The sequence below is a fragment of the Nomascus leucogenys genome, chromosome 19 (genome assembly GCF_006542625.1).
Source record: "Nomascus leucogenys isolate Asia chromosome 19, Asia_NLE_v1, whole genome shotgun sequence".
Lineage (NCBI taxonomy): Eukaryota > Metazoa > Chordata > Mammalia > Primates > Hylobatidae > Nomascus > Nomascus leucogenys.
The window spans coordinates 30,407,550-30,426,813 of record NC_044399.1 but is presented as its reverse complement, the minus strand read 5'-3'; the positions used below and the strand labels follow the sequence as shown (position 1 = coordinate 30,426,813).

The 19,264-nt window shown below is 55.1% G+C and overlaps 1 protein-coding gene and 1 long non-coding RNA gene across 2 annotated transcripts in view; both read left to right on the top strand.

Moving 5' to 3' along the window:
- Positions 1–763: 763 nt before the first annotated feature.
- Positions 764–3,318, top strand: LOC105737911. The gene is made up of 3 exons (XR_001113603.2): positions 764–1,157; positions 2,364–2,477; positions 3,007–3,318. It is a non-coding gene; the product is annotated as an uncharacterized LOC105737911 (long non-coding RNA).
- An 11,803-nt stretch (positions 3,319–15,121) lies between these two features.
- Positions 15,122–19,264, top strand: part of WNT3 (Wnt family member 3) — a 55,971-nt gene continuing 51,828 nt past the window's right edge. The window contains exon 1 of the mRNA XM_003270712.3: positions 15,122–15,314. Within this exon, the coding sequence (XP_003270760.1) occupies positions 15,235–15,314 (80 nt within the window). The 5' untranslated portion in view covers positions 15,122–15,234. The remainder of the gene's footprint in view (positions 15,315–19,264) is intronic.

Below are 19,264 nucleotides of genomic sequence, written 5' to 3'. Positions count from 1 at the left end.
CCTGGGGTGGGACATGGTCCAGAATGGGGACAGGAAAGACTCCAGAACTAGCAGAACCACACACTCCAGCCAGAAAAAGAGGCGAAGGAAGTTGGAGGAAAAGCAAGCCTCCCGATCAGGAACCCCCAGCAGTTTCTAGCAGGTAGGCTGGCTCACTTCTTCCCCGGGCAGGCCTGTTCTCCAGGACGCTCACTCATGTGGGAAACAGCTCAGTGCACACATGCACAGAGTCAAAGCTTTCTGGGAAGATACAGTGATTTCTTGATTTTGTTCAGAACTGGCTCACACACACCCTCACTCACTCCATGAGCCGGGGAAGCAGGGCTGCCCACCACACTGAGCAGGAGACTGGGGTTTGAGTTGGAGCTCAGGTCGGCCTCCAGCAGTGCCTCGGAAAGCTCAGAGAGAAGTCAGGCAGCGAGGTGACCAGATGGGGAGTCGGGGTAGGTTGGCTGTCCCTTCCTCCCTAACACTCGCCTTCTGATTCTTCTTAGAGGTCTGGTAAGGCTCCCAGGACTGGCATTCAGGCCTTGGCATGCCAGAGGATCAAAAGAAACTGCCCTTCCTTTCATGCAATTGATACAAGAAGCAACAGAAATTGCAGCTTGCTTTCAGTGGGACGTTAGAACTCGCGGAAGGAGCCATCACCCAGGGAGCTCAGCTGAAGCGTCAGGGCTCAGGCCCAGCTTCCACGCACACGCTGCTTCCCGGTTTGCTGACGTCCTCTGTGCTGAGAGCACCATGTCACTCCTCAGCTGACATCACTCTGGATTGGCAGCCAGGGCCGTGAGCCCTTGTTTTGTCAACAACCCTCCCCCCTCTTTTTGCTCTTTCCTGGCTGTGTGGTGGACTCTTCAGGGACACAGCGGTCACTGCGCTGCAGGGACAGTCCCCAAGTGCCAAGGCGCAGCCTAAAGGGGCTGTTCCCACCATGGCATCCATGACAAGAACCAGGAGCCAGAATGCAGGTTTCTGGGACTTGTCAGCTCCCTTCTGAGTGCCCTGTTGAGGATTCCTAGAAGTCCAGACACCGCACCCCCTCAACCTGGATGGACCACCCAGAGCCAATAGGAATACTTTTCTGTGGACATGCTATGTTGGAATCCCAGACCTCCCTGCCCTGCCAGCCCCTGCCAGCTTCCTGGGGGCCCCAGCTGGTGAGTTTCACCCCCAAAGTGGCTGCGACATTGGAAGGCCAGGGCCACCTCTGCCTTTTCCATTGCTCGGCAGCTCGATCGTTCATCCATAACCCCCAGGCACGGGGGCAGGGCTGGGGGCGCAAGGGGCTCTCGGTGCAGCGGTGAGGGGGGGCGGTGGGCGGGGGCTCCCCTAACTGCAGAGGCTAGCCTTACACACCCAGCAACACATGTCCCCCTTTATGGCCCGGGCTTTCTCTCGGTGCTTAAAGCCAACTGTGAAAAGAGCAGGGCTGATTCTGGCTGCCTGGCCGTCTCCTGGCAACAGGCCTGGCAGGAGGTCTTTCTTTCTCCCCCCAACCTCCCTTCTCTCCTCCACCACCCCCCTCTCTCTTTTCCCCCCTGTGTCTTGTGTTGTGTATCATTAAAACTTCCCTCCCAGCCACTTCGCAGCCAACAACCAGGCCCATCTGGGGCTAGTTCCCTCCAGGCAGCTCAGCCGGCCCAGGGGTGGGGGCTCCGAGGGGTCAAGGCCCCCAGAGAGGGGGCTTTGTGTTCTGGAACCAAGGCTTAAACTCAAGTTGGCAACCTTTGGCACGTTTGTGAGGGGCAGCCACCAGCACCCCCCCTGCAGGCACCTCTTCCTTCTCTGTCTTCCTCCCCCACCTTTCAGGTTGCGGTCTCTTCCTTTAGTGCCTGGAGCCTGCCAATAGTGCCACTGGACACTGCCCAAAACCACGCGGGCCTCACGAGGCTGGGCATGGACAACCCTTCACCTAGGAGGACAAGCCTCTGCTGAAGGCTGGGGTAGCTCTAGCCAGAGGCCTGCAGCCAGCTCTGGCACAGTGTCCTGCTCTGCCCTGAAAAGGCACAGGAACACAAAGGGTGTTGGCCTCAGGGATCACGGGGAAGCAGAGCATCCAATCAATGCATACAGGACCCAAAGAACTCTTCATTTGGCAGTTTCAACCTGGAGGGACACTGAGACCCAGAGTGGGTGACTGCCTTGTCCGGGGACACACAGCCAGCCAGGAGAAAGCTGAAGCTGGAACCGTGGTTTCCCAGTCCCCTCCTCTGTGGCTCTTCAGTGGAGGAGAACCAGAGGGGAACAAGTGGCCCCCTGAGGCCCGTGCATCTTTTGGGCCTGACCTGCCTGCATCTAGAGCAGTGCTCAGGGGTGTCTGAACTTGACCCTGCCACTCTGGGGCCCTCCCCCTCTTCTCCTAGACCCTGAAGAAAGCCTCTGATGGGCCTAGAACAGAGAGGTGACCCAGGACCTTGCCCAGCCTTTCTGGACAACTGGAAGACAGTTACGCTTCGTCCTCCACCTCTCCCTCCAACGTGAGTATCTGAGTCACAGGGGCCTAGTGCTGGCCTCCTCTGCCATGCAACCCACTCTTCAGGCTGGACGGGCCACCCCAGATCGCCTATCTGGTACCTTGAGGCAGAGCAGACGCTGGGGGTAATCTCAGCTCATAGCCAGGTGGCTTCCGGGTGCAACTCTGGGGTTCTGCCAGCTCTAGCGTCACTCACCCACAGGGTCTCTGGCCAACCAAGATGCCCTGACCACACAGACTGTATGGTCAGGCACTTACAGGGCACCCTGACTGCAAGCCCTCAGCTCTGTTGTCCCGTGTTCCGGTGTTTTCCAGACTCCAGGCATTTCCATGCTACCTCCACTCTATAGCTGCATGTGAACCTGTTCTGCTATTTTCTGAACACTTTTCTTTACATTGATTTGCATTGTTCTTAATAACGTCAACTGAAAAGGAGACTTTAGATTTGCTCATTTTCAACAATGAGGTTTCATTCTAACCAGACATTATGGCCCTGCAAAGGCTCTGAATGTGTGACTTTCTCTCTTTATTAGAAAAGGATCTTAGCAAGTGTTGGAGAGGTGCTGAAGTCGTATTAGGACCAACCAGACTTTCTCTTTGAGGATACTCAGAAGGAGTGAAGGAGATTGGAATGGGGGTATGAATAAATGAGCTTTCTCTCTGTGTGATTCAAAGTGGTTTAACCCAAGCCTCACCTTCTAGAACGCCCATGGCCCTCTCTAGCTGTGAGAAATGTCACCACTAGCCATCAAAATGCTCCCAAAAGTCCAACCTTTGACCAAACTACATTTCAGATTTTCTTAAATTCTTGAGAAAAAAAATAAAATAAAGTAAAAGAATAAATATTTTGGTTATGCCGTGTACTCTGAATTGGGATTCAGAAAATATGATTTCTGGCCAGGCGTGGCGGCTCATGCCTGTAATCCCAGCACTTTGAGAGGGGAGGATCTCCTGAGCCCAGGAGTTGGAGATCAGCCTGGGCAGCATAGGAAGAAGACACCATCTCTACAAATAATAAAAAGTTAGGCAGGTGCAGTGGTGCCTGTCTGTGGTCCCAGACACTCAGGAGGCTGAGGTGGGAGGATTGCTTGAGCCCGGGAGGTCGAGGCTGCATTGAGCCATGTTTGTGCCATTGCACTGTAGCCTGGGCGACAGAGCGAGACCTTGAATCAAAAAAAGAAAGAAAATATGATTTCCCACATTACCACACCTGCTGATGTGCATAGCAAAAGGCTGGGGGTGGAGTGGGGAGGCTATGGTAGGCCAAGGTAGGGGTGGGTGATGAGGATGAGGGGAGGAAGGCTTTTGGGCAGTCTGAGAAAAGCAGGAGAGCTGGGAACATCTCATCACCATCAGTCCTCAATCACTAAGACAGCCTGGTTAGGATTCTGCCATTATGTTTGGTCTCATGATAATAACAGGTCTTCGGAAGTCAGCCTGTGTTATCTACTAGATGCTCTGAGCTTTTTGGGTAAATTATGCCATTTAACCCTGCCAAGGGTGGAATTAGTATACCCATTTGCCAGATAAGAAACGGCCACAGAGAGATCTAGATAACTTGCCCAAAGTCACAGCTCAGCAGCGGGGAGCCAGGATGTGAACTTGTTCTTTCTCATCACAGAGCTCATGCTCCCCCGACCCCACCACAGCATTACTTTGCCCCCATCCCCTACTCCCACCCCAACCTGAGGCTATTTGGCCAGTGAGGACCAGGCCTTAGGAGATAACCATCCCCTCAGGTGAAAGAGTGAGTCCCAGTGTCCCCACGCAAGCCTTCCACCAGCCCCTCCCAGCAGAGACTTTAGGAAGTGCTCCTGTGTGGCATGGCTGGTGGGGCTGTGCCCCTCCATCCCCAACACACACTCAGGGAGCCTGAGAATGGCTCTTAGACACCCTGAGAATGAAGGGCAGAGGGGAGACTGTAGGAGGCAGGCGGCTGGGCTGCTGCTTTTTCTCTTTTTAAAAAATTAAGGCCAGGCGAGGTGGCTTACACAGTAATCCCAGCACTTTGGGAGGCTGAGGCGGGTAGATTACCTGAGGTCAGGAGTTCGAGACCAGCCTGGCCAACATGGTGAAACCCGTTCTCTACTAAAAATACAAAAAAATGAGCCAGGCATAGTGACACGTGCCTGTAGTCCCAGCTACTGGGGAGGCTGAGACAGGAGAATCACTTGAGTCCGGGAGGCTGAGGTTGCAGTGAGCCAAGATAGCTCCATTGCACTCCAGCCTGGGTGAAAAGAGTGAAACTCTGTCTAAAAAACAAAAATTGAAATATAATTTGCACATCATAAAAAAATCACCATTTTAAAGTGCACAATTCAGTAGCTTCCAGTATATTGAAAAAGTGTGCAACCTTCACCACTAATTCCAAAACATTTTCGTGAACCTCAAACCCATCAGCAGTCAGGTTGCAGCCTCTTAAGGAAAATGCAAAGGCAGCACTGGGCAGAACTATATTCTTTTTGTTTGTTTGTTTTGTTTTTGTTTTTGAGACAGGGTCTCACTCTGTCACACAGGTTGGAGTGCAGTGGCTCACTGCAACCTCTGCCTCTTGGGCTCAAGCGATTCTCCAGCCTCAGCCTCCTGAGTAGCTGGGACTACAGGCACGAGCCACCAACACCTGGCAATTTTTTTTTTTTTTGGTAGAGATAGGGTTTCACCAAGTTGCCCAGTCTGGTCTCAAACTCCTGAGCTCAAAGCAATCTGCCTGCCTTGGCCTCCCAAAGTGCTGGAAATACAGGCATGAGCCACCGCGCCCAACCTGGGCAGAACTACATTCTGGATACATCTTAAACCTCACCTCAACCCTACACCTTCCCTTTTGTTGTTTCCTTTCTCCCCATAAGTCATCTCAGAATGAGGCTCCCAGCTCCAGGCTCCAGTTGCAACCTCACCCCCACCTAGACAAAACCCTCAAATCAAGAAAAAGAAGCCCTGGCAGGGCATGGTGACTCATGCCTATAATCCCAGCACCATGGGAGGCTGAGGCGGATGGATCGCTTGAGCTCAGGAGTTCAAGACCACTCTGGCTGGGCAACATGATGAAACCCCATCTCTACCAAAAATTTAAAAAAATTAGCTTGTCATGGTGGTGTATGCCTGTAGTCCCAGCTCCTTGGGAAGCTGAGGTGAGAGGATCGTTAGACCCTGGGAGATGGAGGTTGCAGTGAGCCAAAATTGTGCTGCTGTACTCCAGTCTGAGAGACAGAGTGAGACTCTGTCTCAAAAAAAGAGAAAAGAAAAAGAAATAAAAAAAAAAAAAAAAAAAGAAGAGAGAGAGAGAAAGGAAAAGAGAAAAAAAAAGAGAAAAGAAAATAAAAAGAAATTTCTGTCAGCCAGGCCGGTGGCTCACGCCTGTAATCCCAGCACTTTGGGATAGGCCGAGGCGGGCGGATCATGAGGTCAGCGGATCGAGACCATCCTGGCTAACACGGTGAAACCCCGTCTCTACTAAAAATACAAAAAATCAGCTGGGCGTGGTGGTGGGTGCCTATAGTCCCAGCTACTCGGGAGGCTGAGGCAGGAGAATGGTGTGAACCCGGGGCACAGAGCTTGCAGTGAGCCGAGATTGCACCACTGCACTCCAGCCTGGGAGACAGAGCAAGACTCTGCCTCAAAAAAAAAAAAAAAAGAAATTTCTGTCTCAAAAAAAGAGAAAAGAAAAAGAATCCAAAAAAAAAAAAAAAAGAGGAGAGAGAAAGGAAAAGAGAAAAAAAAAAAGAAAAGAAAAAAAAGAAATTTCTGTCTCAAAAAAAGAGAAAAAAAGAAATCCTAACACTCATCCATCCTTAAGTAAAAGCAACTCACCTTGTAAGTCAGTCTCCACATTTAATCCAACTACCCTACACTAGACATGATGGGTGAGGATGATACAGATAATTAGGAGGCCTTTGACAAGTAACAGCCTCAAGTGGGCTAACAAACAAGGAAAATGTATTATCTCCTATCACAAGAAGTTCCAAAGCAGGACACCTCTGAAGGCAGTTAGTGTCTCAGCAATGGTGTCAGAGACGAAGTTTGTTTCTCTCTCTTTGCTCTGCCTTCCTCTGTCAGTCAGCTTCATCTTCAGGCAGCTTTCCTCATAGTCACAGAATGGCTGCTGCAGCTCCAGGTATCCCAACCCAAAACAACAATGTCCAAAAGCAGGGAAAAGGTATTTCTTACTGTGTGTCATTTTAAGAGCCCCAAAAACTCTTCCCAGAAGCCTTCTTGCACGCTTCAGCAGACCTCCCTCAGGCTCATACCCAGTTTAGGCCAATCCCTGGCAAGCAGAATGGGTCCACATGATTGACTTAGATCAGTCAGGATTTATTTCTGAGCAAGGTAGGGGAGGAGTAAAGACCAGAACAAACTGGGGGCCTCTGCCATCCTGGAGGAAGGGACCACCAGCAGTGTGAGCTACACTAAATCGAAACAGAAGCCTGTCTTCCAGAAGTTCAAAAACAGCAGCTGAGGCTGGGCATGGTGGCTGAGGCTGAGGTGGGCGGATCATTTGAGGTCGGGAGTTCAAGACCAGCCTGGCCAACATGGTGAAATTCTGTCTCTACTAAAACTACAAAAATTAGCCAGGCGTGGTAGCTTGCATCTGTAGTCCCAGCTAGGAGGACTGAGGCAGCAGAATCACTTGAACCCAGGAGGCAGAGGTTGCAGTGAGACAAGATCACTCCAGCCTGGGTGTTAGAGAGAGACTTCGTCTCAAAAAAAAAAAAAAAAAAGAGCAGCTGGTTGCCACAGAGGGAGGGAGTGGATGCTCACCGATCATTTTACATGTCCCAGGTGCCATTTCAAACACAGCAGCTATCACTCTGCTGAATAGGCAATTGTCTTTTGAGACAAGTGTTATTATACCCATTTTGCAGTTGATGAAGCAGGTACAGGGAGGTTACATAATATGCTCAGTGTCACATAGTAAGAGGCAGAGCTGGGATTCACTGGGGTTGTGGTAGATCTGGGCTCTAAGGCAACCACTCAGAGAGGATTTCCCAGTCAGACATTTGAATCCCCATTCAGGCCTTACCTGGAAGCCAAGACAAAGGTGCATAAGAGGTGGGTCCTGCTGGGATGTGGGCAATGCCAGGCAGATGTCCCTGGTTTGCCCAAGGGCCCTCCCACATCTGTGCCAGCTGTGGCTAGGCCCTTGCCGGTGAGGCAGCTGTGACCCCATTCCCAGCCCACTGGGCCTCCATCCATGTGATTAGGCTCCCAGGACTCAGGGCTCATAGCTGGCCACCCCGAGGTCCCAGCAATGACAGCCACTGGCCATATTGGTCTGTGGAGAAGGTTGTTAGTTGGCAGAGTTCTGGAAGGTGCAAACCAGGACTTCACTAGAAATTTCTTCACCATCTCCAAGGATATTAACAGGCCTGTTCTATTCTATTTCCCTAATGTGTCCCCACAAAAGTCTTCCCCGCAAGACCCCTGAGATGGAAAGAACTTCCACACCTCTGTTTTGTTTAGTTTAGTTTTGTTTTCTTGAGACAGTTTAGCTCTTGTTGCCGAGGCTGGAGTGCAATGGCAAGATCTTGGCTCACTGCAACCTCTGCCTCCTGGGTTCAGGTGATTCTCCTGCCTCAGCCTCCCAAGTAGCTGGGATTACAGGTGTGCGCCACCATGCCCAGCTAATTTTGTATTTTTGGTACAGACAGGATTTTGCCACGTTGGCCAGGCTGGTTTCAAACCCCTGACCTCAGGTGATCCACCCACCTCGGCCTCCCAAAGTGCTGGGATTATAGGCATGAGCCACCACGCCCGGCCTGGTTTTGTTTTTTAAGGAAACATTTACGTATTTGGTCCTCTGATGAATGACTGTCCCCAGCAGATGGCAAGTTCCTTGCAGGCCAAAACCTGGACTGCTTTTGCTCATCAGTGCTCAGCTGCCAAGGGGCAGCTGCACACAGAGTTGCTCCATGAAGATGTGTTGAAGAAATGGACCAGGTGAAATTCACAGAGCACCTACTGTGTGCATCAGCCGGAGCTGGGTTATAAGGAAGAAGGCAGGCTCATTGAGGTTATAAGGAAGAAGGCAGGCTCATTGAGGGTAGTCCCATTCCTCGTGGAGCCTTGTCCACAGCAGGCATGCAGTCAACGTGTGCGATGAGAAATACAGACACTTTCTGCCCTCAGAGCTCAGGCGGAAGGTGGGGGCCCATCATGACTAAGGTTGGAGACAGAAGAGACCAAAGATGGCTCCAAGCCCCTCTTGGGTTGCAACCAGGGCTCCCTCCCCTTTCCTGCCTGCTTATGTCCCGTACACAGGGGAGCGGAAGGAAAACTCAGGAGCTGTAGCTCCAGGTGACTGAGAGAAACCGTGGCAGCCACACACAGAGGTCTGGCTCTAACTCCTCAGGCAGGATCACACCCATGCCAGGAGCTGGCCTTGGGTTAGAGCCCCAAAAGCCTCGGGCAGGCCAGCCATGTCCAGGGATGGGGCTCAGGGTTATGAGGCAATGGCAGAATAAAGGGGCACGGAGGGAGGCTGAAGAGGAGAAAGAAAGGGAAGGAGAAAGAGGTGTGGCACACAGCTGGAGGGGCAGCACGAGGGGCCACCAAGCTCCAGATGCCCCCATGTGGCAGTGACTTCCCAACAGGCTGCCCACCCTTAATCTCATCCCACTGGAGGCAGCACAGGGTCCTATGAAAGGGACACAGGAACCAAGTGACAAAGCAGGGTAGCTGGGGTGGGTTGGAGTTGTAGGGGCCAGGGCCACTCAAGATAGGGGCACTGAGGACCCTGAGGGGCCACAGGGAGCCCAGACCTGAGTCAGTGGCTCTTCTATAGGATACCTCAGGCCTGCCTGCTCCCTCTCCTCTGGGCCCATCTTCAACAGTGTTTTCGAGGGGCTGCTAAGTGCTGGACCCTGCACCACTGGGGGTTCAGCAGTCTTGTGGAGGGAGTTTCATTGTGGAGATTTTACAGTTGGAGACGGACAACATATGCAAGCAACTGAACAGATATGTCTGCTATGTAGTATGTATAATCAGCCAGGCATGGGGGCTTATGCCTGTAATCCCAGCACTTTGGGAAGCCAAGGCGGGCGGACCACCTGAGGTCAGGAGTTCAAGACCAGCCTGGCCAACATGGTGAAACACTGTCTCTACTAAAAATACAAAAATTAGCCAGGCATGGTGGCGGGCACCTGTAATCCCAGCTACTTGGGAAGCTGAGACAAGAGAATCACTTGAACCCAGGAGGTGGATGTTGCAGCGAGCCAAGATTACGCCAGTGCATGCCAGCCTGAGCGACAGAGCAAGACACCGTCTCAAAAAAAAATAATATGTGTAATCACATATTAATCACATCAGTGTCAGGGCTATGCTGGAAAATAAAGCTGAATAAGAGGCCTAACAGGACAGGGCTAGGGAGTGGCAAGGGGTCTGGAGGGGCCTCTCTGAAGTGGATATTTTGAAGTGGGTCTTGGAAGGGGACATCAGATAACATTATCCTGGATAAATCCTTCTGGAGAAGGCTCCTGGGCGCCTGAAGGGGGACTGCTTAGCGGACACTGACTGGGGCAGGAGGAGAGACCTGAGAGAGAGAGGGTTATTCCTTGCCTCAAGAGAAGAAAGAAACCCAATATTTTGTATTCACCATCCGCGGTCTGGCATTCCGTCAGCACCATTCTCATTTAACGCTGACAGCTCCATACAAGGTGGAAAGTGTTATCTCCACTCCACAACTGAAGCCGGGGGCTCAGAGATGACAGGCAACCAGCCAGTGCCCCACCCCACCCCATTCCCTCCCTTCTAAAGGACTTTCACCCCAAATCGCTTTCCAAAATGCTCTGGGGAGGCTGGGCATGGTAGGTTGCACCTGTAATCCCAGCACTTTGGGAGACCAAGATGGGTGGGTCACTTGAGGTCAGGAGTTCAAGACCAGCTTGGCTAACATGGCAAAACCCTGTCTCTACCAAAAAAACACAAATTAGCTGGCTATGGTGGTGCATGCTTGTAATCCCAGCTACTTGAGTGGCGGAGGCAGGAGAATCACTTGAATATGGGGAGGTGAAGGTTGCAGTGAGCTGAGACTGCACCACTGCACTCCAGCCTGGGCGACACTGTGAGACTCTGTCTTAAAAATATAGGTCAGGAGTTCGAGACCAGCCTGGCCAACGTGGTGAAACCCTGTCTCTACTAAAAATACAAAAAATTAGTCAGGCGTGGTGGTGGGCACATGTAATCCCAGCTGCTTGGGACGCTGAGGCAGGAGAATCGCTTGAACCTGGGAGGCGGAGGTTGCAGTGAGTTGAGACCGCGCCATCGCACTACAGCCTGGGCAACAAGAACGAAACTCCACCTCTCTCTATATATAAAATATATATAATATATATTTTTATTATATAATATATATTTATTATATATATATAAATACATAAAACCAAATGCCCCGGGGAGCTAGATCTAAGACAGGAGGAACTACTGCCACAGGAAGAACCTCTCACGTGCCCACAGCAGCCCCTGTGATCTCGGGATCCAGAAAGAACTGGTGATATCGGCCTGCCGCTGGCAGCCTCCCATATGTCAGCGGAAGAGGGAGGCATCCGCAGGGTGGATCTGGCGGTGCCCCAGTGAGCCCTGGACCGGCATCACCTGGGCCCGCTCGCCCTCCGCCTGTCTGGAGAGGAGAGGGGGGCCTGAAGCCATGCACCCCTTATCCCCAGCTAAGCTCCGGGATTGCGAGGTAGATTAAGGGCATTCACTCAGGAGGGCACCTACTTAACCAAGATCCTCCGAAATCCGGGCTGCTCACCAGCAACAATTGAGGATGCCGGGCCCGCACTAAGTGGAGTGGGACCAGGCGGGATCCCCTCCTCCCCTGCTGACCTCCCGCCTTGCTATCAGCACTGCCGCCAGGGGGCGCGCCCGCGCCGCTGGGCTCTGAGCCGACCTCCGCGTGCACCTGCGCTCCTTTGTGTGTTAGATTAACATCTGGTGCTCACCTGCTATGCGCTTACTCGATGCAGGTCAGGGGCTTCCTGCATTTCCAGGATGCAGCCTCTATGCCAACAAACTGAGCTGGGCAGTGGAAAGAAATCCGATTTACTCCTGCACCCACCACCCACGCTAGGGCCTTCCTGCTTCCAGTCTTTGCTGTCCAGCCTTCCAGTGGCCTCTAGGGAGCTCGCCTAAAACTGCTCTGCGGTTCCTACAGTTCCTAGGAGAAGGTTAAACGCCCTCCTCTCCAGGTCAGAGGCCTTGGAGCCCCCTATGTGCTCCCTTCGCACTGTTCCTCCATAAGCCCTGTGGTGTTAGGCCTTCGGCCCTTCGCACTTCCCCGCCTGCTTCCCCGCTGCAACGGCTTCGCCTCTCCCTTTATCCCCCCAGGTTGGTCCGGCTTCCGACTCCCGCCTGGCAGCCCCAAGACCTGTTTCAAGCAAAAATGAATCCCACAGTGCCTGGATCGGAGATTTCCTCCTCCCTCCCCGCGACAGACGGGTAGCCCCATGAGGGCGGGCGGGGGCCTGGCCGCCGGATTCTTTGTCTACACGGTGCCTCCGCAGGGGGTCCAGTGGAGCCTCACTGAATACACAGCGGCGAACTCTGAGCCCCGGGGGAGTGCACATCAAAAGGAACCTCCCAGCCAGCTAGAGAGAGGGGTTGGGCTGGGGCTGGGGTCCCCTTCCCAGGTCTAAGGTCCCACACATTCACACACACAACAAAAAGTGCTTCCCCCGTGCCACCCCATGTCCCCAGGTCCCTGGCCCTTGCTGCCTCTTCTGCCCTCTTCCAAGAGACCACCCTTCCTTTCAGGGCGATGGCCTCCTAGTCCACTGGCTGATGCCTCCACCCCGCCCACCCTTCGTGGTCTTGGAGTGAATTTAACCCTTTCTCCACCAGGTGAAACCACCCTGGGGCTTGGGGTACCTGTTAGAGAGAGGGTGTTTCTATCTGTGATGTGTGGTCAGGGGCGCCCGCCCTCCCCTGACAGAAACCATTCCTGCGTTTCCGCCGGCGGCAGCGCAAGGTGTGCAGGAGGAAGGAAATTAAACCTGTGTTGAAGGAAGGACACCTGGCGGAAAGGAAGGGGCTCAGGCTCCCCTCCTCTGAGGAGCTTTCAAGTGGGGGAAACCCCCCCACACACCTCCATTCTCTAGGGGCCTCGCTGGGCCGCTGGTAGGTTCCAGCCCTCTCCTCTGTCACTTCCCAGGCGCACATGGCCAGCTCCTGGATTCCACCCTTCAACCCACTTGTTTCCCGCCTGATGCACATGACCTGCGTCTCTGAGTGCTCCAGGCTGCCTGGAGGAGGCATTCAGGTACATATGGCCCCTCAGGGAATGATGGTCTTGCTCACAGCACCCAGGATGCTGGCTGGGCATATCTCAGCCAACACACACTCCCACCGACAGCCCCGGATCTTTTGCTCCCACCTCGCAGGATTGGCACCTGTGGAGTCTTGAGGCCCAGTAATGACCCCAAGAAGCCATCAAGTCCAGGCCCTGTCGTCCCACCACACTGCATCCACAGTGGTATCTGAGTGGCCAGGGAAGGTAGCCCTCCCCAGCGCTCAGCACGGCTGTCATGGGGCTCTGGAACTCCCAAGCCCTTGGGCAGGACTCCAGCAGGCAGCTCTGATTACAAAGCCACCTGGGAGCCCTGTGGGTGGGACAGGACTCCAGGTAGGACCTAGCAGGCCTCTATCCAAGAGGGATGTATGTGGAAAGCTCTCCACTCCCAGAGCCTTGGTCCTGAGGCTCTGCATTCATGGCAGTGGTAACCCTCTTTCCAGGTGAATCAGAAACAGGGCACCCCAGAATCAGCCCAGCCATGAGGAGCATCTCTAGGGATCCCCATCTCTGCAGCCCCCACCAGGTTCACCACTCCTGGTCAGGTTCACGATTTTTCTTTGCCTTGCAGCTCCTTGGTCCTCTCCGCCTCACCTCTGCCCCTTTCTTCCTCACAGCGGTGGCTCAGCCTCCCCCCGACCCTTTTCTTGGTTTCTGTCTCAGCGTTTCTCTCATCTCTGAGCCCCTCTCTCTCTCCTCCTCTCGGTTTCTCCTTTTCCTCCCCTTCCTTCCTCTCTTTCAACCTCCCCTCCCACCCCCTCCAGTCCAGCAATGGGCTAGGAACGCAGCAGGAGCCATGACAAGCCCAGGCGGCTCTCCCGACCCTTGGTGCCCCCGAGGCCATTTCCCCGCGCTCCCTGTGCCGGCAGCAGCCGCGTGCGGAGAGGGCTCGCCGACCAGAAGGGGCAGCAGGTTGGAGCTGTGGGTACGGGGGGCTCAGATCAAAGGCCAGGAATGTCTGGCCCCCTGGCGTGAGACTTCCTTCAGCCGTGGCCCCCACCTCGTGGAACGCCCGCCGTTCTAGGCCTCTGTGGGACTGGGTCGGCTCATTCTCTGCCTTTTCTGCCACAGTTCCCTACACAGCGGTCCCTGCTCCCCACCGGCGGTGCTTCCTTCACCCCAGACCGGGGCTGCGCAGAGTCCTGCTGCCTCAGGTGGCCTGGGAGGGGGCCTAGGGAAAGGCACCCAGGTGACCGGTCGTGAGTCCCCAAAACCTGACCACGATGTCAATACCACCCGGGGCTGAGACCCTAATTCCTCGCTCTGGAGAGGGAGAGGAGAGGAAGTAAGCCCGAAGGGGGCCTGGAAGGACTCCTTTCCTGTGGGGAGGGGTGGGTATCTGGAGGCATTTGGTGTCCGCACAGGGCAAGGGCCTTTACGCCAACCCCCAGGCTGGAGCTCCCTATCAGTAGAACCGGGGCCTCAGGCGGGACAGTCGGGCAGTGAGGGGCGCTCCGGAGGGCAGCAAGGTCCTCCAAGGACCTGGGCCGCCCTCGGCCAGAGCTGCGCGTTTCACCGGTCCCTGATGGTCCAACCGAGAATCCCAATGAGGCTGTGGGTCACGCCTCCGACCCGGGCCGGAGGTCGGGCCTGAACCCCTCAAGGAGGAGAAAGTGACCCGACTCCGAGAGCAGGAAATGCGACTGGCCGCTGGTGTCAGTTGCAGGAAATGCAAAGGCAGCAGGAGGTCCCGATATCGATCTGATCCCTGACAAAAGACTCAAATGACACTCGGCTCCGTCCCCCGGCGCCGCCCGCAGCCAGACCTTCGAGCCTCCGCGGACTTTTCCGCACGTTCCTCGGACACCCGGGAAGTGACCTCCCGCTGCCAGGACGAGAGGCCGGAGAGCGGGCGGACTCGGGAGGCTGGAAGCTGGGAGGGGGTGCGTTCCCCCACCCTCTGATCCTGACCTGCCCGAGCGGGGCTTCTGGAAACATCCCTGTGCTTTCTACCCTCGATTCCTCTCGCGGGCCCACGTCCCAACGGGTCACGGTCCCCGCCAGCAAAGGAGCCACCCGTTCATGCCCACGCCAAGCCCTCGCCACGCGAACGCCCGGGTCAAAGCCCCAGCGCCCTAACCCTGGCCAGCGGGGGGCCGTGGCGGTAGCAGAGGGTCCGGCCCACCGCGTCCCCCCGAAGCCCCGCGGCGTCCGGGGCGCGGGCTTTGCCCAAGTTTGCTGGGCGATGCCCTTCCCGGAGCCCGAGTTGTGGGCCGGGCGGGAGGGGCGCGTGATTGACAGGCTGAACTACAGACTCATCTCTTACCTTAGGCCGCGGGCGCTGATTGGCTGCTCGCTGACATCCTCAAACCCGGCTGCTCCGCGCTGGGCTCGGGAGGGGGGCGGCTGCGGGTGGAGGTGCGCTTCTGACAAGCCCGAAAGTCATTTCCAATCTCAAGTGGACTTTGTTCCAACTATTGGGGGCGTCGCTCCCCCTCTTCATGGTCGCGGGCAAACTTCCTCCTCGGCGCCGCTTCTAATGGAGCCCCACCTGCTCGGGCTGCTCCTCGGCCTCCTGCTCGGTGGCACCAGGGTCCTCGCTGGCTACCCAATTTGGTGGTAAGACTCGCCTCTTGTCTGCCTGCGGCCCGGTTTCTCCGCTGCGTCCGGGGAAGGTGGGGGCGCCGGCTGGGGGTGGGCCGCTGCAGGGCTGGGGCTCCTCTCCTCTCCTCCCTCCAGCTCCCCACCCGCCCACCCCTCCTGGATTTTCTGCTGGTGTCGCCTTCAGAATCCAACTCCTGGCTCCTCTGATAATCACCATTTTCCCTGCTCCCTGCTGCAGGGGCTGGAGGACTTTTCCCATCTCAGAAGGTTTCTTATTCTTAGATCCTAACCCTCTCTGCCCGTCCCAATCTAGAGGTCCCCTAAGACCCCCCATTTGCTTGCAGTTGGGTTTCTGGAAATCCAGCACTGTCCCTGGGGCCCAGCCACTCCTCTTCTCCATTTTAGGGTCTTCATGGGCAAAACCATCCTGTTCCTTCACTGCCACCCCACCTCTGCCGGCGCCTCCATCAAGAGATTCCCCACAATAACCCCCCTTTGCCTTCCTATTTCAGACCCCAAAGGCTTCAGGGCTCCTCCCAGGGCAGGGGAGTGGGTGGGGGGATTTCATCAGATTCTCCCCACCGCTCTAGATTCATCTTGAGCCTCTGAAGTGAATATGGTATTTGCTGATCCAGGATGCCATTGAATTCGGATTTTATTCATTTCTTGCTTGTCCACCCTGGCAAAAGGGGGGATTCCTTGAAAATGTGTTGTCTGGGAGGGGTAGGCTTGTTGTTCTTTGACCAAAAATCCAATTCTCCATGTCACATTTGTTCCTTTTGGAAAACCGAGGACCGAGGAGAAAGGGAGAGGGAAGGGAGAATTCCGTCCCTGAGAAATGCGGATACAAAAGACATTTTAGTAAATAAGGCTGGGAAGCCGGGAGCAGTGCCTGGGGGGCTGCGCGTGTCTGGGGGGCCTGGGTGAGGAATAAACATCCCTTTGGGAGCCCCAGCCCCAGGAGTCCCCTTGTTTTCCGAGCGGCCCCATCGCCGCTCTCCCACCCTCCGCAGGTCCCAGGAGCCAGAGGGGAAGACACTGAAACCAGTTCTCTAAATTACACCCCGCCTCTCCCCAGTCTCCAGCCCCCTACATTCCGGAAAACTTTAATTAAAGAATCTTCCCCTCCTGGACGTAGGAGAGCCTCGGCCTGGGGGTGGGAGGTGAGGAGGAAGAATTTGGGATCTGTGAGTGAGAAGTGGGCTGTGGCCCCCGGGGTGAAAGTCAGAGAGAAGTGCCACCATGGTGCGGTACCGCCTGCAGGTCCCCAGACTCCCTGCCTTTCGCCAACCCAGGGCCCAGGGTAGGAGGAGCAGAGACAGCGAGACTTGGGGGCCACACCCCGAGTCTTCCAGTTGTTTGGGGATGGCAGCATTTGTGTCTGGGTGTTTGGGGCCCCTGGGAGAGAGGGTGGGGACATGGCCAAGGGTCTCTGTTTAGAGGGTGCTAGGAGTTGCTCCCAGGACAGCCAGCCAAGGGGAAGTCTTTCTTCTGCCCAACCCACACTTTTCCGGGGGGCTGGGCTAACCTGAGGCTTTCAGCACATAAAGAAGTCAGTCGATGGGGTGGCCAGGGCAGCCAGGGACTTCAGGAAGAAGGTTCGGCCAGTCTAGGGAAAGGCTGCTGCCAACACCAGTCCAGCCTCACCCGGCCATTCCCGGGCCAAGGCCATGCCGTTTTTTGCCTTGCCTTCGCAGAGACTCTGGTGGGTTGGGGGAGGGTGGGAAGGAAAGGTTTGGCGGCCCATAGGTGGCAGGGACTGAGGAAGAGCGACCAGTCTCTCCGGCCCTATGAACTAGAAGAGGGCACTCTTCCAGTTGGTGGAGATTCTGGTGTGAAATGGTATCTTGGGGACCATCTAGATAGGGATTGCCCAATAGGAAGAAACGCTGGGGAAACCTGGAAGGTCAAGACATTGGCCCTAACATAATGCTAGACACATGGCTTGTTTGGGAATTTGGTAGGGGACAGGAATGCTGCTTTGTCTAAGCCGAGGAGAGAGGTGTGTGTGTGTGTGTGTGTGTGTGTGTGTGTGTGTGTTCTGGGTCTATGACCCTAAGAGGTGTTTTCTATACACCAGCGTGTCTCTATGTGCAAAAGTGTTTGTGCCTGCAACTGGGCTACGGTGGATATGAAATCATGTTGGTGTGTTGGGGAATCCATGGCCCATGACAGGTTGTGCTGTGTCTCTGCACACAAGTGTTAGCAAGTGGCTGATGCTGTGATATGTGTATGTACATGTGTAAGAGACAGAGAGAAGTCTAGAAGTATCTTTGCCCGTGTAAAGGTCAGAGCCTGTGTCTGCTTGTGACGCTGGGCTTGACTGTGTTCATGACTGGGCAAGTGAGAGTGTGTGTGTGTGTGTGTGTGTGTGTGTGTGGACGTGCACGCGCATGCCTTCATGACAGTGTGGGGAAAGCCCCACAGATGTCTTTGTGCGTGAATATCAGTGCTCACGGCCATGGCCTGATTGTGCTTGTAAGGAGGAGAGTGAGCCTCAAGTCCATAGCTCTGTGAGGGCTGTGTCTGAGTCTGCCTGTGATCCTGTCCCCAGGTGCCGGGCCTGGGGCTGTGTGGCTGTGAATATGTCTGCAGACATCTACCTGTGGGTATGAATGACACCTGAGCTTGGGTGTTTGGTGGGCAGCCATGGGCCTGGAAGGAAGGTCCAACAGGAAGCAAAAGTCTCACAAGGTGGCTGCAGGGGGCACAGCTGGCCAGGGATGGCACGCTAGAGAGGCAGGGGCAGAGGCTTCCTCGACACCAGCTTGTCCTGTCTGTCCAGGCACTGGAGTCACTGGCCCTTCTCTCTGAGGTTGTTTTTCTTTGGTCTTGGAGCTGGGGTGGAGGGTGAGTCACCCTCTCAGGGTTAGGGCTGGGGCTGTAGGGTAGATGGGCCTCTGATTCCTGATCCCATTTCTGCCCCCACTCCTCAACCCAGCCCCCCCCCACCGCTGGGCAGTCAGATTCCAGTACTTTGAGCATCTAAGCCCATCTTGGCCTGCCCTCTTTGGCCCACCCAGCTCACTCATTCCCCAGGAAGGATTTACAGGGGAAGTCACGTAGCTGGGATTTCTGTCCATGCGGACCCTCAAGCACGACACCCTGAGTCCGCACTGCTCAGACCCCAGTCCTGACAGAAGGTTGACCAGAAGAGACAGCTCTAAGGGGCCTCAGACTGACGCCCCTGGAAGGAAGAGATGTTCTCCAGGTAGTGACAGAGCTGGGACAGGAAACAACAGCACTGATTTCTCGAATTCCCCTTGTCAGTCCCAGTTAGCTCCTGGTGGAGAAACTTGTCTTTCTTCTCCTTCTTGGGGGCGTTGGGGTGGGGGGAATGAACCTATGTTATTAGTTCCTAGCCCAGCACCTGCTACATTCCAGCGATGGACGTGCAGATGGAGGGGGCCTACTGGGGATCAGGAGCTCAACCTGCCACTGTGTGACTGAGGACCAGTGGCTACCCATCTGTGTCTGCTTCCTTACACTTCACCAAGGGGTCCCCAGCCTGCCCTGCCTCACAGCTTGGGTGAAAGTGTTTTGCAGAGGACAAGGGCAGTGAGCTGGGAAACAGGACACCTGAGTTCTCGCCATCCCAGGACCCATCCTCCCACTTGAGCACCTGCCTAAGACCTACCTCAGTTTTCCCATCTGTCAGATGTCCTGCTGCCTCTCCCACCCACTCCCACCTCCACCCGCCTTTCAGAGGCTTGTGAACATGTTCAGTCAAACCCCGTGGGGGTCAGTGGGCTGGGCCCAGGGAGGCACCTGGAGACTGCGGGGGAGGAAGGCCCCAGGCCAGGTGTTAACACTTGTAACAGGCAGGAATTACAGCTCGCTGGGGCTGGGCTGGCTGGGGCTGGTGAGGAGCTGAGCTAGCTGGAGGCTGTTGGTCCCACAGACAGACAGACAGACAGACAGACAGATGGGCAGATACCAGATCGGATGGCTAGGCTTTAACCGGG